General features: G+C 36.4%; 1 protein-coding gene across 1 annotated transcript; it reads left to right on the top strand.

Annotated features, from left to right (window-relative positions):
* LOC120421988 (RING finger and SPRY domain-containing protein 1-like) lies at positions 1-27496 on the top strand. Its single transcript, XM_052708349.1, has 7 exons — positions 1-1167; positions 20771-20951; positions 21335-21487; positions 21545-21634; positions 21694-21811; positions 25406-26022; positions 26084-27496. The coding sequence occupies exons 1-7, from the start codon at positions 893-895 to the stop codon at positions 26339-26341; spliced, it is 1692 nt and encodes a 563-aa protein (XP_052564309.1). The 5' UTR covers positions 1-892; the 3' UTR covers positions 26342-27496.

The following is a 27496-nucleotide window of genomic DNA, read 5'->3' as shown; positions in this document are numbered from 1 at the left end:
TTCAGGAAAAAGTCGCGATTAGTTGATTGGGGTACCGTTCTTCTTTCGTTGGTTAGTTAGTTGGTGTCACCTCTTAGAGCACCTTTACACTACTGTAAACACTCGTCGTCGCGGATTAATTACGGTGGCAGCTGCTTCCGTCTCGCGGCCTACTTTGATTTGCGAAAAAGTTTGCTGTTGTGTTGTTGGAGAAGAAAGCAATAATAATTCGATTAGCAGCTGTTTTTTTTTCTTTGGGGAATTCGACGGGGGACGGAATTTAAGGGAGGTGTCGGTTCGCAGCTTGCTGAGGTTTCGAAATTTGGCACCACTTTGATGGGAGAAAAGTTCGATTTCGGTCTTGTCGTAACAAAGTGAGAAGCTTCAAAGTTTGGGATCGGAATTTCGTTTTTACGTCGTGTCACCGCCGCGATTGACGTAGGTTATTTGTGTTTGAGATAATCGGTTTCACCTCCCCCTCTTCACCACTCTTCAGGAAGGAATCTGCCTGAGCACTTGCGACGAGAGGTTCTCAGGAGGAGGAGCAGGACCAGGAAGAAGAAACAACATCAACAAACCTTCCCAACCTGCTCTTATCGCTCCTCGCAGCGGGAACGAGCACTTGACTGATAAGGCGGGGAGTTGTGTGTTTGTGCGTGTCCCCGCGGGACCACAATCTGGGAAGAGTTCCAACAGTGTCACGCAACGCCGAACCTCGCGAAAGTGCGAAGAAAGTGGCACACAGCGAAGTTGTCAAAAAAGCCAGCAACGAAGACCACGGAGAGTGCAGTGAAATCGTGATGATTGGTCTGGAAGTGGCGGCGGCGAATTTCTCGTAGAGTCCAACACCACCAACAAGTGGGGGGCGAACCATACGCGCCACTGGAGCAGCAGGAAACGAGGAGGAAGAGTGATGGGGGTCTGTTTGTGCAAGGATAAGGTGGAGGAGGGCTATCTCAATGAAAACAGCCGCGATTCGTACACGGCCAGTACGGCGGGGAATGGCGGCGACGGCGGTGACGCAACGCACCTTGGTGGGGGAGGAGGAGGGCGAGGTGGTGGCGGTGGAGGTGCAAGATCATGTGGCCGGGGAGGGGCGGCGCTGACGGATCGGAAGATTTCCCTCTCGGACACGGTCGACGAGCTGGTGAAGGAGACGCTCGAGATTATCGGATCGATCGTGGACAAGTGAGTAAAGAATATTGAGTTTACGGAGGGTGTATCAAACAGGTGGTCAGTTCTTGGCGTATTCTAGTGTGGTTGAATTAACACTATTTGTTTAGACAAAAACGACCAAAAACGATTTATCCCTCACGATTTAGATCATTTTTTTAAGAAGCCGTCTAGAAAAGCATTTTCATTCATTTATGTATCTGGAGTTTTTTTTTTTTTTGAAAAGGTCCAATAAACCAAATTTTCAGTTTTTGCTTTTTGGGTGTTTTTTAATATCCCTGACTCAAAGCGGTTTCAAAAACACCCAAAAAGCAAAAACTGGAAATTTGGTTTATTGGACCTTTTCAAAAAAAAAACTCTATGTATTTGATTTTCATTTGTGAAAAAATATGGTCTCCAAATTTTTAAACTTTTGTTAAGCTTGTTTAGTCCAGACTCGATTATCCGAAGGCCTTGGCAAAATTTCACTTCGGTGCTATTCTCTGAGATTTCGGTCATTCGATTTTTTTGTATTTTTCAATCCGGCTGAAACTTTTTTGGTGCTTTTGGTATGCCCAAAGAAGCCATTTTGCATCATTAGTTTGTCCATATAATTTTCCATACAAATTTGGCAGCTGTCCATACAAAAATGATAATAGAAATTCAAAAATCTGTATCTTTTGAAGGAATTTTTTGATCGATTTGGTGTCTTCCGCAAAGTAGGTATGGATAAGAACTACACTGAAAAAAAACTTAATTTGCAAAAAAAAAAACACTATTTCGCAAAAAAAAAATCAACTTGATTTTTCGACGTAAAATCGAATTTGCAATCTAAAAGTACTTCAGTGAAAATTTGATAAAGTGCACCGTTTTCAAGTTATATCCATTTTAAGTTAACTTTTTTGAAAATAATCGCAGCCTTTCATTTAAAAAAATTAGTGCCCATGTTTGCACACCTTTGACAAAAATATTTTTGAAAAGCTGAGAATATTTTCTATATATTACGTTTTTGAAGTTGCTGAGATATTGCCATGCAAAGGTTTAAAAACATGAAAATTTAAGTTTTCTAAGTCTCACCCAACAACCCACCATTTTCTGATGTCGATATCTCGGCAACTTATGATCCGATTTTTTTTTTGAATATGAAACATTCGGGAAATTTTACAATTTTTACGAATACACTATTTTAATTTTTTTGAATTAAGACTAACATTTCAAAAGGGCCAAACATTCAATATTACAACCTTTTGAAATGTTGGTCTTGATTTTTAAAAATTGAAAACATTGTTTTCGGAAAGATCGGAAATTTTTTTTTGTTCGTGATTTGATTATCCGAAGTCCCATACAAACCTTCGGATAATCGAGGCTCCGGATAATCGAGTACAGTACATATGAGCAATTCTCTCCGTTCTCTGGAAATTGATTTCTTGAGTTCCCTATCGCCAAAAAATAATTCTGTGACATTGGTTCGTCCATACAAGACGTTATACTATGTTGGCAGCTGAAATATTCTAAAATCAATACATTAAAAAAAAATTAATGTTTGAAAAAAAATCTAAAACGAATTTTCAAAAATTTACATAAAGGTGCAAAATCAAATTTGCAATAAAAAATGACTGTTTATTATAAAAGGCACCTTTTTCAATTTTAAGGCATTTTTAAGATAATTTTTTTAGTGTAATATTTTTTTGCAGATTTAAAAATAATTTACAAAAAAAAATCGGCAGAAAATACAAAAAATAATGTTTAGGTTTTTGTAACTTAACAATACTTTATGAAGGAAAAGCACCTAAATTAAAATATTTTCCAAAAGCTGAGTGATTTCCTACATAAATTACTTAACTACACAGCAAAAAAAAAGGTTGAATTTTGGAATGTTGAAAATTTGGTTGGTTGAATTTTACTCATTTTTTGAGTAATATTACTCAAAAAATGTGTAAAAATGTGGACCTGATGAATAATCATCAGAAACTGATGAAAATTCACCAATTCCTGATGTAATATTACACTTTTTTTTTTGCCACAAAATCTGTCACCATTTCCTGATGAATATTACCATCATTTTTCTGTGTAGCTTAACAATTTATTTCACTTAATTTTGCCATTCCAAATACTGTGCACTGAGAAAAACTATTTTTCACAAAATTCAAACTTTAATTGGCTGTGTCGCAGCAACCAGCAATCCGATCAACAGAGTCAAAAAAGTTAAAAAATGAGAAATGTTTACAGCTTTTCGAAAATATTTTTTGCTTGTGTGATTTTCTTTCAAGAAGTATTTTTAAATTACAAAAGAAAACTGAACATTTTATTTGAAAAATGTCTAGAACTGCACACTTTGATTTTTTTACCAAATTCCGTAAAGTTTACCGAATTTTCCACTGTTGGGCAGTTCGGTAAACCGAAAACTACACAATTTGGTGAATTTTACCGAACTCCCCCAAAGAAGTTCGTTATAGTTCATCGTTCAACCGATTGTCGGTAAAATTTATTCTTTCAGCTACCGGTCAAATAATCTAAGTGTGTGCACTTTTAAAGATTTTTAATTTGTAAAGTCATTGTTGATTGTAAAATTAAGTTGGCCTCTAAAAAAGATTTTTTGAAATTTAGTTTGTCAATACACGCTTAGATTTTTTTTTTACCGAATTCGGTCGCTGAAAAATCGGTAAACCAACGGTCAAAATGAACAAAAATTTTCCGAATTTCGGTAATACGATAAACAATAATGATTTTTATTACCGATTTTTCGGGTCTCCTACGAAAGGCCGAATCTCAAAAGGCCGAATCCCGAAAGGCCGAAATTCAAAAGGCCAAATTACTCGAAAGGCAGAATTCTCATAAGGCCGAATCCCGAAAGGCCGAATGCTCAAAAGGCCGACCCTCATAAGGCAAACCGCGCCCCAAAAAGGCGGAAACGCATTCCAAACTTCGTTTGTAATGCGTTTCCGCCTTTTTGGGGCGCGGTTTGCTGTTATTATTTTTATAAACCGTGGTAATAAACATTGGTTTCGAAATAAAGAAGGCATAACATTCTAGAATTGCTGCAAACTAAATTTTAAAAGTTTCTTTTTATTTGCCGCAAAAAAATAATTGTAATTATTTGAATTCATTTAAGTAATTTTTGACGAATGATCAAATTTCGGTTATCGTCACCCTAATTCAATAAACAACAAGGTTGAAACACTTTTAAAATGCTTCAATTCATTCTACTCTACTCACTTGTATGCATGATAACAACAGGATCGGTAAAGATAGACAGAATGTACTCATTATGTACTTATTTCGCTTTAAAAAGAACAAAGTTCGTTAGTTTACTGTATCTTTGAACATCATTATCAATGAAAATCGTGAAAATATGAACAAAATTCTGAATTCCATAATAATTCTGCCTTTCGAGACATTCGGCCTTTTGAGACGTTCTGCCTTCTGAGCAAAAGACAAAATTCGGCCTTTTGAATTTCTGCCTTCCGAGATTCTGTCTTTTGAGTTTCTGCCTTTTGAGGCAATCCCGATTTTTCGTAAGTTTTTACCGATTTCGGTAATTTTCAGTTTACCGAACTGTTCAGCGGTTAAAAATTCGGCAAACTTTTCCAAATTCGGTAAAAAATCTAAGTGTGTGTTTTATAATGTTTAAAAAAAATCTGATTTTTTTTTTATATCTATGCAGCAGCCTAAACACCTGCGCAAAGATGCATTTCTGAACATATTGATTGCAACCTGAAAAACATATTTAAAAAAAATTCTCTAAAATTAAAAAGAACATTTTTGATTTGATTTTTTTTCCGTGTGCCAATTTTTTCGAAAAGTCCCAATCATTTTCTGATCGATTAGTTGTCTTGATCAAAGTTATAGGTTATGATTTCCCATATAATACATATTTTTTTATTTTCGAAATTTTCCAATATGACATATTTTGAGCCATAGTGTGTAATGGTGCAAATCTGGTTTAGAAAATATGGATTTTTGAAAAAATATTCTTTTTTAGAAAAAATCTAAAATCTGGACAAAAAATATAAAATCATTTTTTAAAGCAAAGCAAATTTGAAATCGAAAAGTACTTCACAGAAATTAATAGATTTCTAATTTGGCATAACAGCATAAGAGCGCTTTTTTAACCAAACAGAACAAATGTATTATAACATAATATATCGACGGTAACATTTCAAAAGGCATCATGTACATTTTGACACTTTCTGGGTTATTGCATATTATTAAAACACTCCTAATAAGCTACCTCTCCACCAAAAATGAGCAAAAGTTACTTCAGTAAAGTCTGTTTAATCATGATTTTAAATAAAGTAACATAAACAAAATCTCTGCCATCAGCAGTCCCTGTTTATATAGCCCTGTCAACCTGTCAAACAAAAGACTACATGAACCTCGCGACGAAAAAAAAGCAACATGAACAAAGCGCCATGTACATTCGGCGAAGAAAAACGAATCATAACAAAGCGCCCCCCTCAATGACAGCAGGGTGATATAGACGTTGGTGATTTCAAAAGAAGTTATGTTTGTTTTTCTCAAATAAAATTACGGAAATAATGTTTTATTGAATTTGGATGATCAAGTATCAATAAAAGCAACGTTTTTCATCGTTTGTTATCATTAGAACATCTTATTTTGCTTTTATATTAAAATGGGAATTGAAAATGGTTGCTCAACATTCAAATGCGTTTTTCTCAAAACGCATGGTTTGTACATGATGCTTTTTGAAATGTTGGCGTCGATATGACAGTTCACGTCAAGTAAGAGGGGGATAGACTGCTTGTTTACAATCGCAGATTCGCCCTATTGAACTGTTACTACGGTTATTTTGTGTTATCTCTTATTTTGGGATTGCCACAAAAGGCTGAAACTCAAAAGGCAGAATCTCGGAAGGCCGAAATTCAAAAGGCCGAATTTTGTCTTTTGCTCAGAAGGCAAAACGTCTCAAAAAGTCGAATGTCTCGAAAGGCAGAATGATTATGGAATTCAGAATTTTGTTCATATTTTCACGATTTGCATTGATTATGATGTTCAAAGATGCAGTAAACTAACAAACTATGATCATTACCGATCATTTTGTTACCATGCATACAAGTGACTAGAGTAGAATGAATTAAAGCATTTCAAAAGTGTTTCAATCTTGTTGTTTATTGAATTATGGTGACGATAATCGAAATTTCATCATTCGTCACCAAGTACTTAAATGAATTTAAATAGTTACAGTTATTTTTTTGCGGAAAATAAACTAAAACTATAACAATTTAGTTAGCAGCAATGCTAGAAAGTTATGCCTTATTTATTTCGAAACCATTTTTTTTGTATAACAATGGTTTATGAAAATTATAATAGCGAACCGCGCATAAGAGCGCCTTTTTTGGCGCGGTTAGCCTTATGAGATTCAGCCTTTTGAGCATTCGGCCTTTTGGGATTCGGCCTTATGATAATTCTACCTTTCGATTAATTCGGCCTTTTGAATTTCGGCCTTTCGGGATTCGGCCTTTTGAGATTCGGCCTTTCGTAGGAGACCCCTTATTTTGAATATTTCAAAGTATGTTTAGTAATCCTGTTTTATCTTTTTAAATTCAGTGTCATATGCTTCTTTCTCCGAATGAAATAATTTTGCAACAGCTCATTAGAACCTTTATCATTATCGCAGTCACTGTAGGTGGGTGATGATCAGTCGAGATGTCGTTTTATCACTCACGTCGTCTCTTTGACTTTCCCCAAATCATCCCGTCAAACCCCCTCCGGCTTCCGTTTCGTTCATTCTGCTTTCCGCTTGTGTGACAAACTGTCGATAAAGAATCAGTTCGCTGAGACTGTTACTCTTTTCCTTTTCGTTTTGCTTCTACAAGCAGAAAAGAACTCGATGTTATCGCACGCCTCTAGTCTGAGTTCGAGACGACAGATTCCGTGGAACAAAGTCACTTCATTACGTATTGCAAGCGGACGACGTCAACGACGTACAACTTTCAGCTGGTAATTCCTCGTCGTGATTGATGCTAGACGAGCTGATACGGTGTGGTGCTGGTGACAAAGAATGAAGTGACGACATCGTTGTAATCAGCAGCAATGATTCGCAGTCGCAGGGAGTTTATGCGATAAGATGCGATTTGGGTGCGTCAACGAACGATTTTCCTACAGAAAAGTTCAACTTCTACTTTAAATCAATGATGCAGCAAACCACCCCCGACTGTCTGCAATGTTTTGTTTGGACGTCATGCAGCTTTAAACAACCGCTTCGATTCGATTTTACGTCGGCCTCATTCTTTCAAGTTTGTGTGCTACCTTTACCCATCGCGCCGCCGTTCAACCTGATCCAATTTCAACCTAGCCCTGACGATTCTCCCCCCCACGATGCAACTTTACCCAATTTAGGTCTAGGTCGAATTGCATATGTGCACTTTGAGGCGTTAGAACAATACTTGACCGATTTCCGCGGTGACCTGGGCGACGGCGAGCATGTTTACATGACACATCCAGGGCGCGCGGAGCGGTTAATTGGAGGAAGGTCACCCCTTTTTTTTTGTTGCTGTATTTTTCTTTAAAGAAAGTGTTGATTAACATTTATTTGAATTGAGTTTTTTTTCTGGAATTTCATAAAAAAATAAAACTTTAATAAAATTATTCCTTTTAATGTTTATTAGATTTAAGTAGATTTTTTGTAGTGAATTAATAAAAAAAATCAATGTCAAAGAAAACTTTTTCATATCTTGTCAGTTTCCACATTCCAGAAATCTATCAACCGCCGCGCGACCTTCCAAGTTCCATCCGCCAGCAGTCTGGTGTTCTTGGATGGTTCTGTTGCCACCATTATCATTGCACCAGAAGAGCTGCATTCCTTCCGTTTCATTTTTCACATCCAAACCAGACCGGGAGCAGAGAGGGTCGATTTCTGCTGGTTGCACGCGATATGTGTAATATCCACCGGCAGGCAAGTGTTCCCGGGACGAGCCCTTCGCGTGGAGTCTTCTTCCTCGGAGCAAAAAAACCGCGCCGTTGGAATCACATTACGCTGACTGGGGTGTATTTTTATTTTTTTATTTATATACTGACTGCCACAGCGCAAAGTGTACACACAACAAACAGAGTAATGCTTTTTGCGCGAGTGCTGCAGTTGGCTGGTTGGTGGTGATAAGGGAAGAGTCGTCGACTAGTCAATTATAGTTGGAAAGGCCTAAAATAACCGTTGGAAATGTTTGCTAAAGACTTGCTGAATCGCGGAAAAATCAATTCCCTCCTAGGCTAAAAAAGCTGTCGATTCATCGTGATATATGAATATAATTATAATCCGTCCCACCGAACACGACTTAATTTAGTCCCCGCTCGGAAAGGTTAATAACTGCCAAGAACGCATTAAAGCACACATCAACCACAGCAAAAGCACAAACCAACCACCGTTGGAAAAGGAGAATGGGTCCGACCTTCCCCTTGAAAGTTGAGCCTCTCCCTAAGGGCAGTAGCACACACCATTTCTATGTAAATATGCTCCATTACACTCAACACGCTGCTCCCTCTCTTTCTACACCTTTTATATGTGCTTGCTAGCAGAAAAGGCTTTTACCCTTCGTTTAGTGTTAGTACTCTTCATCCTCGATAGTACTAACTACAGGGCGGTGCGGTATATTTTTCGCAGCAAAGCATTCAAATAGTAGAAAAGTACTTTAATTTGATTTCTGATTGAAATTCTCTGAAAAAAAAAATATAAATATTGAAATAACAAGCCATAGTTTCAACATTTGCTTAGAAAAAGTGATTTAAAATGCATTTTACACTAGTTCAGTTGTTTTGCAATCATTAGTTTAAAAAAATGTAAAATTTAACAAAAACAAAAAAAATGCGAAAAAAACATCGACATTTTTTTAAAATTCAAATCAACCCAAACATGCTAAAAATTATCCTAAACGCAGGGGAATGCATTTTAAATTGATTTCAGCTGATTGCACTGAAATTTTGAAGTTTTTTGAAAAAAAAAAGTTTGCACCCTGACTTTTCGGGCCAACTTCCAAGGGGGAGGGGGGGAAACAAAAACTTGAAATAAAATTTGTACCACCCTAAACCACCAAAAAAAACATACATTTTTGCTCTTTTGAAACTTTTATCATATTTTTATTCTAAAAATTTGAAAATTATCTCACAGCGATTTTGTCAAATAAGGATAATATTTAAAAATATCTCGCTTACTTTTTCAAAAGGTCCTATGTTCATAGGCAACTCATGGCGCATTTGTTGTTTTGAGAAGTAATCTACACACTTAGATGTTTTTACCGAATTCGGTAGTTGAAAAATCGGTAAAGTTTAGATCGGTAAACCATCTGTCAAAATGAACAAAATTTTACCGAATTTCAGTTGTATGATGAACAAAAATGAACTTCATATCCGGGTTACGGTAACTTTTTACGGAATTCGGCAATTTTTTAACTGTTCACCAGTTGAAAATTCGGTAAAAAAAAATCTAAGTATGTAGATATCAAGGTTGAAGGTTTTTAATCGATAGAATTATCGTAGATAATATAAGGGAGCGTTCTGATGCTACGTAAAGCAGTTGGGGGGAGGAGATTAGAATTAGAGATCTTTTTTTTTTGTGTTACGTAATAAAAAAACGCTTCCTTAGCGTCTAACAATAGCGATAATAGTTATCGTTAGCGTCAGGACGATAACAATAATGTATCGTTATCGTTATTTCGATCATTTTTCGGCGTTATTCTTATCGACGATAACTATTTTTTACTCATTTTTTAACTGTCAAGGTATAAATACTAAAAAAAATCACAAACTCTGTATTTTTTCAAAAAAAAACTCAAATTTTCATAATTTATGCTTTTTTACTTTTATCAGAGTTTTTTTTTAAATACTAAAATTTTCACAAAATACCGTAATTTTGAAAGTATTCAAATTTTATGGGTATCAAACGATTCGAAATTTTGAATCCATGGGTACTAACATTTTCATAATATGGGTATCAAACAATGTAAAATTTAGGTAGATTCTTTCACCGATTTGGTGCAGAATGATTCAGAATGACCTAAATCATGACTTCAGGCTTCCAGTATTTCATAAAAAAAACTAAAACAGTGAAATTTCTTGTAAAATTTCGCTTCCTTCGATCCGCGTATTGCAAATTATTAAAATTTGATTATTTTTGAAAAAATACGGTATTTTGTGAATTTTTTTGTGTTTCATAAAAAAAAACTCTCATAAAATTGAAAAAGCATATAACATTTAACTTTGATCGATACCTATATTGCAAATTATAAAAAAAAAATACAGTTCAGACTCGATTGTCCGAAGTTCGATTATCCAAAGTTTTGTATGAGACTTTGGATAATCGAATCAACAAAGAAATAAATGTCCCATATGAATTTTCATCACTTTTGAGTTATTGATACTGCTTGGTTCAAAATCGTGTGCTCTTTCAGCAAAGCCCAAAATATCGAGTACTTTGTTCTAGAAATCAGGAGGAAATCCAGTTTTTTCGCGAAAACATAACACATAGTTCAATTTCGAAGGTTATTTTGTAACTTTTTTCCTTCCCCTGCTCAATTTTTCTCCCGTGTACCAGTAAACTCTAACACCGTTTGAATTAGTCAGCTGTTGAAAGGTACCCCATATCTCAGCTTAGGATAATTACTGCACTGATGTTTTTGCCAAAACAATCCAATAAATGAAATGAAATGAAATAACACATAGCCCTATGTGTGGGACAAACTTTTCTTGCGTTTTTCTCAGCTTGTTGTTTTTGAATATTTATGCGAACATGGGCAGTTAAGCTCGACCATCAAAAATAAGACACCGAATAAAAAATCCGAAGTGAATTTTTGCTAAGGCCTTCGGATAATTGAGTCTGTACTGTATTTTCGAAAAAAAAGGTATTTTGCGTTTTTTTTATTTTACAAAAAAAAACTAATAAAAGTGAAGAAGCAAACAAAATTTCTCTATATATTTCTCTACCAAAAAAAAGCGTATAAAAACAATAGAATTAAAAATTAATAATGTTCGATACAAGGGCTGAAAAGTTGTACTTTTAAGCACTGAAATGGGTTAAATGGGTTGGGTTTTGCGGAGTATCAGAAAATGTAGTTTGCAACTTGCAAAATTTGAAGTTATACCTGAACCTTCAAATAGATTACACAAAAACGTTTTATTGAAAAAAACATTAAAGTATTTTTTATTTGCAAATTTGATATTGCTTAAAATACAAGTTTTATATTTTTTTATAGATGGCATTTTCAATATTTTTAAAACCATTTTTTTTTTACAAAAAGGGTATACTTCTCTATAATTCAAAAAAGTTGTTTTTTTTTGTTTTTTTTTAACATAACATTTGTTTTCTGAAAAAGTGCTCATCATAACGTACTTCTTTGCTGAAGACACCAAATCGATCAAAACCCCAGAAACGAGATAAAGATTTTGAAATATTTACATGGATGCGGCCAAAATTGGTCATTAAAAATTCCCTCAAAAAGTTTCAGCCAAATAAAAAAAAATATATAAACATCGAAATATAAATTACGAACTGGAGATGTTCTAATAATTTGTTAAAACAATCTATTCGATAAATATTTCAAAATAACAATGGTGATTAGGTGAAAATTTTAGTTCCCACTTAGAGATTCTTCAAGAATCTACATTTTGTGTGTCGTTCTAAACAGACTAATTTTTCAGCTCTTCGAGAATTGCAATACAAAGAATATCTCACCTTAGGTGTTCTGAAACTAATGCAAGAAAGTTTCTTATCAGTTGCTGTTTTATTTGCCTGAGAGTTGTTTGTGGTTTGTAAACTACACCACGTGCACCACAGTTTGCGCTGATTTATTGTGAGCTTAACATTTTGAGCCTCCCTCAATGCTACCGTCGAAGCTTCTATGGAAAATAAACTCTACAAAACCGCCAAAATCCTCTGCAGTCTCAATTGGTATTTGAAGCACTTTTTCAAGACTAATGCCCTAATCTCCGTTGATCGGAAAAAATCGTTCGACTGCAGACGTCACCACCCTCAGCGGAAAACCATCCGGAGTAATTTAGCTCTGTTTGTTTGCATAAGTGTCTTATGTATTATTTTAATTTAAAGAAATATTCATTGCAAATAATTATCCATCTTTTTATTTTAATCGAAAAATGTGATATTTGATTTAAAACGAAAAAAAAACAAATAGGACACTTTTGCCCCCACACCTACTACAAAAGAGAAATAAAGCAATCACTCGGAAGTCCGGAAAACCAAAACACAACGACCCTTCTGCGTTTCTCCCCCTTTCCGAAACCTTCCTCAATTCTCGAAGTCATTACACTACACTCTGCTGTTGACTTGACGACTTTGCTGGGGGACAAATCGATTACCGAGCTCAGGAGAACTCATGGCTGCTGCTGCTGAAAGGAAGAGATTAAAAACAGTGCCTCCTGGTTGGCAGCCGGCGACCTTCGACTTTGTTTAGTACGCGGAGAGACCCGGCCCCCCGGTATTCATTACGAGCACGTACGCGGTAGAAGTAGAGGTGCCAAGTGGTGTAAGGGACATTTTTGGAAAAATATATTTAAAAAAAACATACCTAGTTTAAACAATTTTGGATTTTTTTTTCAAAATTGTCGCAAACAAAAGGCACCACTTCTTCATCCATATGGAAATAAAGGCTCTGCCCGCTGACTGGGCGAGTGTTCTGCTTCATTTACAGGCCTACGACTCTGACTCTGTACTTGGTTGTTGGGTTGGTTGGCTCTAGTCGATCTGACTAACGAGAGTTAAGAGCATTGAGCTCGAATAGAGAGACATGGCAAAGGGGTTGGGGTTGAAAGCACCCTCCTGAGCACTATTTTCATGTTCAGCGGGGTTTTTTTCTATTTCTTTTATGTTTTGGTTTTAGATGAGAAACACTGTTGGGCGTTTGGGATGCTTTTAGTGCGGACGTGTGAAATGCGTACAGTAGGAGAGGGAATTTGTGCTACTTCTTCTATTTGTTATTATTTCTTAGAAATCTCAGAAATGCATTTCTTACATTAAGTTAATATTTGTCCTTTTCTCATTTTAATTTTAGAAACGAAAACTAAACTTGGAATTGATGATAACTCAACATTCCACCACAATTGAAACAACAACTTTCTCAGAATCAATCATACCTTGCGATGATTTCACCAAAATTAATCGCCAATCACTCATTCCCGTACACTTGGAAAATATACCTCCTTACAGTTCGCATTATTCATCCATTCATGCTTTCGATGACCTCATCGCGGCTCAACCCTCCTGTAACAGGGTTTGCACTTATTTCCACAACACCAAATCCGAACAGTTCAACCAACGCTCCTTCATTGATCGGTTTGAAGGTCCTCGGACACGCAAACTTTTATAAGTTAGTGGTGGCGAAATAAAATTACCGTACACCTTCATTCGCTCGAAAAGGTCACGAAATAGTTCACAAGTATGAAATTGGGATTGGCACCCTTGCAAGCTGAAATTTGAAGAACTTAGGTTATTTAGGACCTAGGGAACGGAAGTTGGCAATCATCATCACGGGAGTGAATAAAACAAAAAGTTTCGCAATCAAATAGTCACACGAAAGCCGCGAAGGAAAAGGACCAATTAGCACGATGAAGCTTCGCTGTCGTCTTTCTCCTTGCTCCATGATGTGTGTTTTGCCTTCCTCACCTAACTGAGGAAAGGCTATAAAATCACTCTAAAAATGAACTTTTTAATTAGACCTTCTAGACATACCGTCATTTATACATATCGACTCAGAATCACCAGCTGAGCAAATGTCTGTGTGTTTGGCTGTATGTAGACATGTGTACCAAATCAATGTCACTGGAATATCTCGTCACTGACTGAGCCGATTTTGACCGTATTGGCCTCATTCGATTCGTCTTGGGGTCCCATAAGTCCCTATTGAAATTTATAAGATTTAGTAAAGCACATCAAAAGTTATGCTTAAAAAACTGCTGCATATAAATTTCACAATTTTATTTTTAGAAAGGTTCTGAAATGACCTTTCTTGTGGATTAAGAATTTTTAAGATCTGACTTACCTATCTAAAATTACAAGCAGTTTAAAAAATGGTCTGAATTTACATAACCTCAATCTATTTCCCCACAGTAGAGGGATGCCATTTTCCTCAAATGCGGTGTCTGTATAATCTTGACAAAAAGTCTGTAGGTGGTCTGTTTTTTTTACTCATCACTTATTTTTATTAGGACCTCTTACACCCTTACCAAAAATCATGATTTTTTGAGTTCCAAATCCCACTTTTCATACGAATTTTTCAGTTCAACCCATATAACCATTTTTATGGTTTTAGTACCTGAACTCAAAAAATCATGTGAAAAGTGGGATTTGGAACTCAAAAAATCATTATTTTTGGTAAGGGTGTAGGTGCTGCAATCACGTTAGGGGCGATCCATAAACCATCACATGTGAACACTTTAAGGGGGTTGGAATCATTCTATAAATGAGTGGAAGGCACCAATCCCCTTAATGTGGATTAAGTAACTTTTTTTTATAAATATACACATGTAAAACCGACACAAGAGAGATTTGGGACATCCATCCCAATAAAATACCTACCACATTGCTGAGTTAATCTTTAGATCGATTCCATGTCTTTTGCAGAGTTTTTACACAGACAAATAGACATGTCTCCAACAACATATGGTGGTTTCAGAAACGATAAATTGTAGCCCTTTTTTAGCTATCAAGTGAAGTGGAAAGGTATTCAAAATCCGATGAGTGATATCAACTCTCAAATATTTTATAATTTACAAATTTTACCAATTCGAAATTCAAAAAAATTCTAATCTAGTCAATTTAAAATTCAATTTAAAAAAAAATACTAAAAATTTTTTTTTTCTAAATTTGGTATGCTTTTTCCCCGTTCTAGTATTTTTAGAATGAAATGCGCTTGTTTTCACAAAATACCGTATTTTTCAAAAATACTAAAATTTTCACAAAATACCGTTATTATTATCCGAAAATACTCAAATTTTCGTAATTTGCAGCATCGATGTCAAACAAGGCGAAATTTGGTAGCGTAAACCGGGGTGACATTGATAGGATTTTAATTTATTTTTGGAATATTTTCCAACTGGTAAGGGTTTTCTCAAGACTATTATTTTTAAAACATGTACTAGGGTAGGCCACACAAGGTCCATGCACTATTTTTGAAAAAAAAAGTTTTTTCAATAGTGATTAAAATAATAGTTGCGTTAAAAATTCTTATTTTGAATACCGGGGTGACTTTGATAGTCATAGTTTTTGTTGTTCTATGTGTTCCGTACATTGAATACTGTATTCACTGCATATACGGTACATAGAGGTACATCGGCTTTGATCATCAAGTTTTCACAGCGGCGAGTTGGCCGTGCGGGTTGGGGCGCGGACTTAGTAAGCCAGATATAACTATCGCCGGTTTGATATTTTTTGGATTACAGTTATTTTTTCCTAGCGTCTGCCAGGTGTAAATTTACACATTATTAGAGGTAAAATTAAAGCTTTTTTTCTGACATAAAAGATGTACCCCTTTTTAATGTAATTTTACCATGTTTTTTTTTACTGTGTGTTCAAATTTTATTTTTATGTCGAATGTACCATAGCTAAGGTTGCTGATATAGTTTTTTACAAAATAAATCAATGTTTATATTTAGTTAACTGAGTTTATAATCTTTTTAACAAAATACATATTAATTTTAGGTAAAATTGTTAAAAAAATCTGAATTATGCCTGAAATGTGTTGAAACTAGTTTTGTTTATAAAATTATCGATTCATATTGCATTTTAAACTGAATTCAAAAGTTTTCACATTTTGTATAAAATGTGTTCTACTGAAAATGTCTTCAAATTTTGAAATTTATTTAATTATGTTTCAAAAACACACAATTTTTATTATTTACTAACTTCGTTTACCTTCTCCTAGTGGAAAATTGTCCGAAGAATCCGAAAATGCATTCCGTTTTCCGATTTGAAATCATGTTCATTGAGAAAATCATGACACTTTGAGAATATGAAAATAATGCTATTCATCAACGTTTTCTTAATTATAGTTAACTAACTTTTTAAACTTTTCAAAATTTAATGAAAACTTCTTCTAGAAGTACCTTGAACCTTTCTCTACCCCGGTCAGTATGATTCCATACAATTCCGTACGTATTTTATTTGTACTCTTAATTTTGAGAAAAAATCTCAAACCTATCAAAGTCACCCCGTTTTACGGTATGCTTTTTCCCTTTTATTGGAGTTTTTTGTTAAATACTAAAAAAATACTAAATTTCCGGGTATCAAACGATTTGAAATTTTGCATGCATTTTCACTGTTTGAGAGTTTTTACTATTTTTTTTAAATGAAATACTCAAAATTACACAACAGTGAAAATGCATGCAAAATTTCAAATCGTTTGATACCCATATTGCAAACTATGAAAATTGATTACTTTAAATAAAATACGGTATTGTATGTATGTATGTATGTATGATCCCCATACCCGCAGGCAACTTGGTCCCGAAACACATGTGAGCGCTATGTGAACAATTCGACTCCGTAATCTGTACACCGACGTGCATCGTTTTTTTGCACGAATTTTAATGCTACAAATACCGGGGCATAGAACAAAATGGTTTCCCGCATCCCTCCCCAAGCGCCGGAAATTTGTAGCGGGTGTAGGGACACTTTGCATAGACGCCCTTGTTCCCATCACGTCACTGAGGGTATGGAGCGACGAGAAATTAATAAGCATGCCCCCCCAGTCGAACTTTCATTAGAGAAGCAGGCAATCCACAACTCACAGCGAACGAACAAGGAAACACCCTACCGCGTATTTAGTGGAAATTGGCGTAGTTAGTCTTGAGTGGAATGAGTGAATGTCAGCGTATAAGTGAAAGTTTTTTTTTTGTATTATAACAAGAACGGGCTCACCAAATTATGTAACTTCAATACCAGCTTCATCTTCAATATCTGGTGGTGTGGTGGTCCGATTTGTTTAACTTGAGATCCGTCGACAAACTTGAAACAGCCAGATTGTTGATGATACGAATTTTCGCCGAGTTTGAAAACGTCACCGACGGACCCAATGGTTGTCCGAGGAAACGCACCGGATAAAGATCACCATCCGCCGGTGAGTTGCTACCAAGAAACGTTGACGTTAAAATCCGGAAAGCAGCTCAATTTTTTGCAACAGGCTCGGAAAATCCAGAAAGATGTGCTCCTGAAGTCACGCTGGAAACCACCGTCAGGACGCCTTTTCCGCGACCACCACCTTCTCCACTGGATATCGGCAGAAATAACGGCAATTTTTCGCACTTTTTTAAACGAAATTGTGGGAGGAAATTGACAGCAAATTTTTTTTTCGATCCGCACACACGCGAGGCTTACTTCGCGATAACTTTAAATAAAATACGGCATTTCGTAAAAAAAAAAGTGAAAAAGCATACCAAATTTCGCTTCGTTTGATACCGATGTTGCAAATTATAAAAATAAGAATATTTTCGAAAAAATACGGTATTTTGTGAAAATTTTAGTATTTAAGGGGTTACATACATGTAAATCGGCAAAATGTCAGAGGTTGGTATGAGCACACATTCCAAATTTTCATAAATCTGTTTTGAAGGTATTAAAAAATACATTTTCATCTGGGTAATTCTCTACCAACTCACACGAAATCGGGAAAAGTTGCCCCGACCCCTCTTCGATTTGCGTGAAACTTTGTCCTAAGGGGTAACTTTTGTCCCTGATCACGAATCCGAGGTCCGTTTTTTGATATCTCGTGACGGAGGGGCGGTACGACCCCTTCCATTTTTGAACATGCGAAAAAAGAGGTGTTTTTCAATAATTTGCAGCCTGAAACGGTGATGAGATAGAAATTTGGTGTCAAAGGGACTTTATGTAAAATTAGACGCCCGATTTGATGGCGTACTCAGAATTCCGAAAAAACGTATTTTTCATCGAAAAAAACACTAAAAAAGTTTTAAAAATTCTCCCATTTTCCGTTACTCGACTGTAAAAAATTTTGGAACATGTCATTTTATGGGAAATTTAATGTACTTTTCGAATCTACATTGTCCCAGAAGGGTCATTTTTTCATTTAGAACAAAATTTTTCATTTTAAAATTTCGTGTTTTTTCTAACTTTGCAGGGTTATTTTTTAGAGTGTAACAATGTTCTACAAAGTTGTAGAGCAGACAATTACAAAAATTTTGATATATAGACATAAGGGGTTTGCTTATAAACATCACAAGTTATCGCGATTTTACGAAAAAAAGTTTTGAAAAAGTTACTTTTTGCGTTTCTCTTTGTTTCGTCGTCCGTGTCTGTCGCGTGTGACCATGAACGGCCATGATCGATGACGACCAACTTTTCAAAACTTATTTCGTAAAATCGCGATAACTTGTGATGTTTATAAGCAAACCCCTTATGTCTATATATCAAAATTTTTGTAATTGTCTGCTCTACAACTTTGTAGAACATTGTTACACTCTAAAAAATAACCCTGCAAAGTTAGAAAAAACACGAAATTTTAAAATGAAAAATTTTGTTCTAAATGAAAAAATGACCCTTCTGGGACAATGTAGATTCGAAAAGTACATTAAATTTCCCATAAAATGACATGTTCCAAATTTTTTTACAGTCGAGTAACGGAAAATGGGAGAATTTTTTAAACTTTTTTAGAGTTTTTTTCGATGAAAAATACGTTTTTTCGGAATTCTGAGTACGCCATCAAATCGGGCGTCTAATTTTACATAAAAGTCCCTTTGACACCAAATTTCTATCTCATCACCGTTTCAGGCTGCAAATTATTGAAAAACACCTCTTTTTTCGCATGTTCAAAAATGGAAGGGGTCGTACCGCCCCTCCGTCACGAGATATCAAAAAACGGACCTCGGATTCGTGATCAGGGACAAAAGTTACCCCTTAGGACAAAGTTTCACGCAAATCGAAGAGGGGTCGGGGCAACTGCTGTGTGAGTTGGCGGAGAATTACCCATCTAATAACTAAATCAATTTGATGACATTTGGTTGAATCATTGCCGAGATATAGCTAATTAAATTGAGCAAATTCAAAAAACGGGTTCCACGATATCTCAACAATGCTTTGACCAAAACGGCTAAAAATTTTGGTGAAGATTCGTTAAACCAATCTTGTGTGCATGACGAAGGCCGATTTTCCAAAGGTGAATTTTTTATGTTTTTCATAAAAAATATCATAAGTTTTTTGATTTTTGTATTTTTTCAAAGAAAATTTTTAAAATCGGGCTTCGTCATGCACACGGGGTGGGTTTAATGAAACTTTACCAAAAATTTTGAGCCGATATGGGCAAAACAGTGTTGAGATATCGTGACACTTTTTTTTTTATTTTTAGAGCTAAATTTAAGAGCGAGTCCACGAGCAAAGCATACCCATCTCGCATCGACCTCACCAATCTGCCTGAAATTTTCAGGGGTTGTTTGTACATATAAAACTAGCATCTGGCCAAAATATGAGCACTCTAGGTCAACGGGAAGTGGGGCAAATCGGGACACAAAGTTTGAAGGTTCAAAAACGTAAAAAATCTTAAAATTGCTATAACTTGGGCAAAATTCAATTTATTTTCAAAATTCAAAATGCATCTGAAAGGGCTTAAAAAATGCAACAAAATGCAGGGTAGAGCATTCCAATTGGTTAAATCTAAAGGGAGTAATTGGCATTTTAGTGAAAAATAGCATTATTTTCAAACTCAAATAAAAAAGGGTTCCATCCAGATATCAACTCGGTTCGACCTGCAGCTTGTAGGGGACATCTGGGACTACCATCCGAGACTGAGAACACTTTGGGTAAGGCAGATTAACATATTAAATAAACACTTTTACTTTTAGTGATTTTTTTGGTTGTAAATTTTTGCTCGGGGGACCCCTTAGATCCCATTTTCTGGTGATAATTTTATCATATTCGTGTTCCTGAGACAATTTCACAATAGAAACATGCATAAAAATGTATATTTTGATCCATTTTAACCCTTTAAAAAATGAAATTATATAAAAATAAGAAGCTGCCTTTTTTCTGGTGTCATCTAGTATCCTTGGAAACGAGCTTGATTTTCAATAAATGTGAATCGAATTTTTTTTTTCTTCTCGATATCAATATTGCTCCAGCTGTCAATAAATTTGTCAGTCCCTTCAAGAAGATTGCTTTGATTTTTCGTTCTATAATTTGATAACTCCCGTTCTCGACGGTCCCTTCAATATCGACAACGAGAGAGTCCACTGTAATATAATTTTGAATAAATGTTAACATTCCATAGGTCGACATAAGGGAATGCATGGACAAAGTTTCATCAAAGAATTACTCTTATGCAAACCACTCATCCCCTCGCGATATTCCTCGCTACGTTAGTCTATTTCGCGCTGGTCATTCGCCAAAAAGGTGCTAAACGAAGCGTTAGATATTCCAAAATACTAAAGTGCTGCTGCTGTTTGCTGTGTAGCTTCACGTGTATAGTTAGATAGGCTACCTCTTCATGCGGTGAAGCTGGAGGATCGATAATCACGGTGCGTGCGTGTTTAAATCATACAACCGCCACGGTACAGCAATTTTTGATGGCTTTTTGGGTTCAAATTATTCTAGACGCGAAGCATTAGTCATACCTTTTAACAACGTTACTAATCGCTAACTTTTTTTTCTGTTTGTTTGTTTCCTTCCTTCCAGTGAACCCGAACCGCCAAATTCGATGATCTTGCTGCATGACATCACCGATAAGCCGACCGGCTGGATCCAGCTGGTCAAGTCACTGATCCGAGTCGTACCGCTGGAACATCCCATGGGACCGAGCGTCATCACGCTGCTGCTGGACGACAGTCCACTGCCAACGAAGGACTCGGTGCTGGAGGTAAGTTCTAGAAGACCCTGCTGAAGGTCGACATAGAGAGTGCATCCACCAAGTCACGGCGGTGTTCATAAATATGAATCACTTGTGGCGTCTCCGGCAAAGTTATTATTGTTGGTCGTCTGATAATAATCCGTGACAGTCCGCTGAACAGCGACCACGTCAAATAACGATGACCTTGCTCGAAGCTAATCTAGCGCTGCGTGGTGGAGGCTCAAGTCAGGCATTGTTGTTTTGTTTCGATGGGGGTAGTCCCTAAAGTGTGGTCACTACCGCATAGAGACAGCCATCAGCGCGGACATCCTGGCTTATCGATACTCTTATCGGTTTTTTGCAAATTACACAACAAGTTGCTAATCTTTTAAAATGATCCCACCCCTCCGTAGGTTGCCGATATGATAACGCACTCCATCCGACGCACACCGAAGCGGGAGCGGAATCTCTGCGTAATCCTGGGCTGTCTGGCGGAAAAGCTGGCCGGACCGAGCAGCATAGCGGTACTGTCCGATGTGACGCTGGGATATCTGCTGGGGAATTTGGTAAGATAAATTGCAACTCTTTTCTTTTTGGCCACGAAACAAATTATGTTTTTTTAGGACGAAGGCATCCATCCGGACGTGATGCTGTTTTCGTTGATCGCGTTGGAAAAGTTTGCCCAAACTAGTGAGAATAAGGCCACCATTAAGGTAACCTAGCATTACCATCTCAAACTGTAAACAGATCAAACATTTCCTTTCAATTTTAGCGGAAGTTGGCCCTCTATCCGGAAAATCCGCTGACCAGGTTGGAGCGGCACATCGACAGCAAGGAGTTCATCCTGCGACAGGTGGGCTTCTGCGCGCGCTGGTGCCTGGACAATTACTGTGAGTATTGGTGGAATTTTTCAGTACAGTCACCCCTCATATTCGAAACAGTTTACAGATCGGCCAATGTTAAAAAAAATCATAGCAAATCGATAATTCGATTGATGTTTTGACCGACTGTAATTTTTTACGTTCTATATCAAGTTTTTAAAGAAAAACATTGACCCTTGAAATCCACAAATTAGGTACACTTTTTTCTTACGGATGTAAACAAACTTTGATTCTCTCCCGGAGTACATATTTTCTACAGAATAATGACTTCACAAACTGGAACCAATGAAACTCAAGCTTACTAATGTTTTATGAATGGTCTGATAGTGATCCGAATTTGTGGGTGTTCCGAATATGTGGGATGACTGTATGCAAAATGATTCCGTATTTGTTTGTTATTGATATTAAACATTGCATTGATTTTTTTTTAATGTAGCTAAATGCAGTTGAATATTATTATCGGCTTTAACCTTCCCATGATATTGGAAAAAATCATACTTTGTTGATTCTAAGCATTAGAAAAAAAAACTATGAAAAATTGAGTTACAACTCCGCTGTTTCTATTGTTAGAAGCAAGATTGATCAATACTTCCTTGAGTAGTGCATTTTCTGAATTTCAATCCTGTTGTGCTTGTTTTCAAATTCGATTTAAAAAAAAATTAAAAAAAAATTGTTTTACACTAATTAATGACTCAACCAAATTTTGAGCGATTTTTTTGATTCCCCAAATAAACCAAAAATGTGCTTCGATTTTTTTTTATTTAATTGAGGATTCAAAATAATTTGGCAGCATCAGGTTGAGTCCTTTTTTAGATTTTCTTTTATAAAAAGGTGTCAACCACCAAAGAAGGCATTGTGGTTCATCCATTCAAGTTTCCTTTAAGGAGGTATAAGACTATGACAAACAAACAAACAAACAAACAAACAAACTCGCATTTTTTCGTGTTTGACAGTTTGTCAAACTGCAAAATGTATGCAGGCTGACGTTTCTGCAAAAAAAAAAATAATTTGTTTGTTATATTCTAATACCTTCTTTACAAATTTGACAGCAGTCCATACAAAGTGGTATATAAATCTCCTAGAATCTGCATCTTGAGAACGGAATTTCTAAAATAAAACTAATTTTCATTTCACTTTTTAACACAAAAAATCAATTCAATCAAGGCCAAATATTGAATATTACGTCTGTTAGTTGCTGAGATATTGTCATTGGAAAATGGGGGGCTGTGAGACTTTAAAATTTTATTTTTCTTTTATTCGCTGTATCTTAGCAACCAGAGATCCAATCTTCATTTAGGAAATTTTCAAGAAATATTTACAGGAATAGTCACGTATGAGTACCATTAAAAAAAAAATTGCAATTTTCTAGTACAAATAATTTTTAGGGCCATATCCTGAAAATGATGCAATTTAACAAAATTTCTGTAGAGTACTAGATTTCGATTTTATATTAAAAAAAATTAAATGTCAAAAGAATTGGGAATGATTTTTTTTAAACACATTTTCTTTTAAATCAAAACTTGGTGGTAGAATTTTTGGCTGAACTTCTCTATGGCTCAAAAGTGGCGGGTTTTTATCCCCCAAAAATCATTCAAACATTTCTAAAATTTTCATGCATTTTTGGATTATGATTTTTTGTTAAAAAAGTATTTTTAAAAATCAACAAAAAGTAATCGGTGTACTTATTTTTTTTCTGAATAGTCCTAACCAACTTACAACTTTGTCGAATCGAATCGATCAGAAAATTCATTTAAAAAAACAGATTTTCGAAAATTAACGTACCATTCTTTTATGGACAGATGCCAAAATTGTATGGAGACTTGTATGCGTGAATCAATGACACAACATTGCCTTTTTGGTCATTGGGTTAATGCCACATAGTTTAAGGTGAAGCCGTTGATCATTTTCGGAGATTATAAATCATCACTCTAAAATATTCTGTACAAAATTCAATTTAACGAATTTCTGCACCAAAATAAATCAGCATATGCCGGTTGTTGCCTTCCTGGAGCCACTGAAGTAATTTTTGATCTAAATCAAATGTGTCTCAAAATTTATATAATTTTGTGGAACAATCATTGACGTCCTAATTGGCAATCATTGATTAATGACGATTTCCATAACTTCGCATGGAATGGGATAATCGTTACCAAAAGGAATCAGCATGTGTAGGGTACTATTCTAAACAACTTGCAGAAGGAGTTTCGTCAAAATATTGATAGCGACGCAAAATTTATATCATTGAACGAAAAATCATGGCAATGATGGAAGTCTTCACGTAAAGCCAAATAAAAAAAACAAAAAAAATGCACAAAATAAGCCGATTTTGTAGAGAATTGCTCAGGATTAAAACAAAATATTTTTAAGCTACAAGGGCAAAACATTTTGGCAAAGCGACAATTTTTTGAAAAAAATCAAGATTTTTCAGGAAAATTAATATTATTTTAAGATGTAAAATCGGATTTTGAATCAAAAGTATCAAACAAAAATTAAAATAAAGTGCAACGACTAATCCATCTTTTGTAAAAAAAATAACCTTCATGATACAAATACAGTCCAGACTCGATTATCGGAAAGTTTGTTCAGGATCACGCGCAAAAAAAAACCGTTTATTTTTATTTTCTTGCTTTTAACGTCGAATTCGAGTTCTGCGACCTCATTTTAGTCAAATTTGAATTGTTGAATGCCTATTAAATTACAAAATGCATGTTTTCAATATTTCATCACCGCAATTTTGGAAGTCATCTTGGATTTAACAATTCTAAATCACTTTAGCGTTGTTAGGGGGTCTCTCTGGGTTCCAATCGAGCGAGAATACCTTCAAGTTTAAGGTTGCGATCAATAAATAAAAATATCAAAAAATGAGATTTTTTCAACCACAAATTATGTAAAACTGTTATTTATAATTATTATATTATATTTATAAATAAAAGTTTCACAAAATGTTTAATGCTTGAAATCTCGTTTTTGATAAAAGAAATATTTTCGATTCCAACAGTCATTTGACTCTCACCACCCCTCTCATTCGCACAGAGCTCGAATTTCCGAACACCTTCATCATGACTGCATTCAATTGGTTGCTGTTACCACACTTACCCGCACAAGCAAGAAAGAGATAGAAAAAGAGAGAAAAAGCATGTGTCGTCGTGTCGCCCGGCTGGTTGAGTGTTGAGCCCGACATTCTTTCGTGACAACTTCGTGTGTGTCGCATCCCGAGCTCTGTCAAATATCAGAGTAATTATGTGGGGTTTCAACGGTTTCAACATGATTTCCGTATAAATACTAAGTACACCGTGTTTGAATAATAGTCATTTCTTGGTTAAAATATTGTTAAGCAATGTAAAAAAAGTTTAGATGGACAAACTGTCATAATTCATATACTTTTTAAAGTACATATTCTTAATTTTTTGGATGTCAAAGTATTGAATTTATTCCACCGAATATTTTAAAATGGCCAGGCCTACAATTTAAAGTTAACCGCAGTGATTATACTTTCAAGAATAGAACATTCAAATGATACTGATGGAAAGTTTTAGCTTACTTCATAATTAGAAGTTAACCTTTCATGAATTTTAAATACTCTTTATTCTTTCTATTCCCCAGTCCTCATCGAGGGCCGCAAGTACTCGTACGAGGTGGCCGACGTGAGCAACGTACGCGTGATGCTCAACACCCGGGACGTCAGCGAGTACCTGAAGATTTCCTCCGACGGGCTGGAAGCGCGCTGCGACGCGTACTCGTTCGAGAGCGTCCGGTGTACGTTCCAGGTGAACCAGGGCTGCTGGTACTACGAGGTGCTCATCATCACACCCGGCGTCATGCAGATCGGATGGGCGACCAAGGACTCGAACTTTTTGAGCCACGAAGGGTACGGCATTGGGGACGACGCGTACTCGATAGCGTTCGACGGGTGCCGGAAGTTGATTTGGCACAACGCCCGCTCGATGCCACACGATCTGCACATCTGGAAGGGCGGTTCGGTGCTGGGGTGTTTGCTGGACTTGGACGCACGGGAGGTGATCTTTTCGCTGGACGGCGTGGAAGGGGGCGTGCTGAAGCAGGTCTTTGGAAGTGCGAAGGATGGCTTCTTTGCGGCCGCTTCGTTCATGTCGTTCCAGCAGTGTCGGTTCAACTTTGGCTCGGCGCCGTTTGCGTTCCCGCCGAAGAATCGACAGTTTATGAGCTTCAACGATCACGCCGAGCTCAAGGATACGGATAAGGTAAGGGAGAATTTGTGTCAACTGTGTCGCAATTAAAGCTCATTTAATGTCATCTTTGTAGATTGTCCTGCCGCGGCACCTGTTTCTTGAACAACTGCGCAAGCTGAGCGTCCGCGAGGACTCGTGTACGCTGTGCTTCGACATGAAGGCCACGATCCGGATAGAACCGTGCAAACATCGGGGCTTCTGCACGGTCTGCGCCGCCCAGCTGCAGTTCTGTCCGATGTGCCGGGCGGAGATCGTGAGCACCGTGCAGGAAGTGGACCCCGCCACCACCAGCAGCAGTCCCGCGTCGGAGGACGGCAGCGAAGCGACCTGATAGCCGGGCCCCGGGCCGTAAGTAGCGAGTAAAACTGTCTCTGTTTGTGTGTTTGCGATGGGAATGTTTGTGGGTGTTTCAAACAAGTTTTGAAAACGTGCGAGAAATCGATGTTTCAAGAACATGCGAAAAAAAATCGTTTGTGATAGTAAGATTATATAAGGAAGAATAGCTATTTCTAATTTTAGTCACACGCCAGCGAAAAGAACATAATTTTGGGCTCACAATTTGCAATCTGAAAACTCGTCACTTTTTAGCAAAACAAAAAAAAAATGGTCACGTGTCGCGTACTTAATGCAACTCAAACAAGCAACAACAAGAACTCACTTCCAGTCAACTCGGCGTAGCGTTCTATGCTTTCGAAATTTGTTCCAAATTGTCTTCCGTAGGGAGTTTGCGAAGCTTGCGTGTGTAGCATAAAATGAGCCTAACCGGGAAAGAAAAGTGTGCGCCTAATCAAGATTATACGTTTATTAGAAGTTATGTTTCATTTTATCATCTTATTCAGAAAAATCAGAATCGTAAAAGTATATTTACATTCGAGCCTAGGTTTAGCCAGTTTAACATTCATCTAATGAAAAAAGTGAAGCCATTCGTTTGTTGTTTTATTTTTTAATGCTGCTACCTTCGATGGGAAGCCAACCTCATACAATTGTTACAGAACGATTGTACAGAAGAAACGTTCTAGATTCGAACAGGCTTTTTTTAGTGTAGCGATGATCATACTATTATAACGAAGAATAAAATACATATATTTAAATTCAACGATCATCAAACTATTCGTTCCGTTATCCGCGCCTAGCTAGCTCGGTTATCAAGCGCGTGTTTCGTTGCAGGTGCATCCGTGCTGATTGATATTAAGCAAAAAAGAAAAACAAAACAAATAATAAAACAAACGGAACAACTGTACGAAATCGAAATGACTGATATATTTTTGTATGAACTGTGAAACATGAAGAGCGGGCGAGATGAAGAAATACAAAAAGCAAACGCGCGAAAGCATTAAAATACACAAATTTTTATGTAAGAAAAGGAACACGAACACACAAGAAATCTGGGTGGGCAAACACAAAAGAAAAAGCGCGAGCGCTGGTCACCCCTCTGTAATTTTGGAATTACTTCTGGAAATATACGAAGCAACAATGTAATAAAGCA

The sequence above is a fragment of the Culex pipiens genome, chromosome 2 (genome assembly GCF_016801865.2).
Source record: "Culex pipiens pallens isolate TS chromosome 2, TS_CPP_V2, whole genome shotgun sequence".
Classification (NCBI taxonomy): Eukaryota; Metazoa; Arthropoda; class Insecta; order Diptera; family Culicidae; genus Culex; species Culex pipiens.
This window is presented reverse-complemented; position numbering and strand designations above follow the sequence as displayed.

What these genes read in the sequence shown, in the direction of transcription:
- LOC120421988 (XM_052708349.1), top strand. Translation starts at nt 893, where the DNA reads ATGGGGGTCTGTTTGTGCAAGGATAAGGTGGAGGAGGGCTATCTCAAT. An exon ending in CGAAGGACTCGGTGCTGGAG is followed by an intron (nt 20,952 to 21,334) that starts GTAAGTTCTAGA and finishes ACCCCTCCGTAG; the next exon opens with GTTGCCGATATGATAACGCA. An exon ending in GATATCTGCTGGGGAATTTG is followed by an intron (nt 21,488 to 21,544) that starts GTAAGATAAATT and finishes ATGTTTTTTTAG; the next exon opens with GACGAAGGCATCCATCCGGA.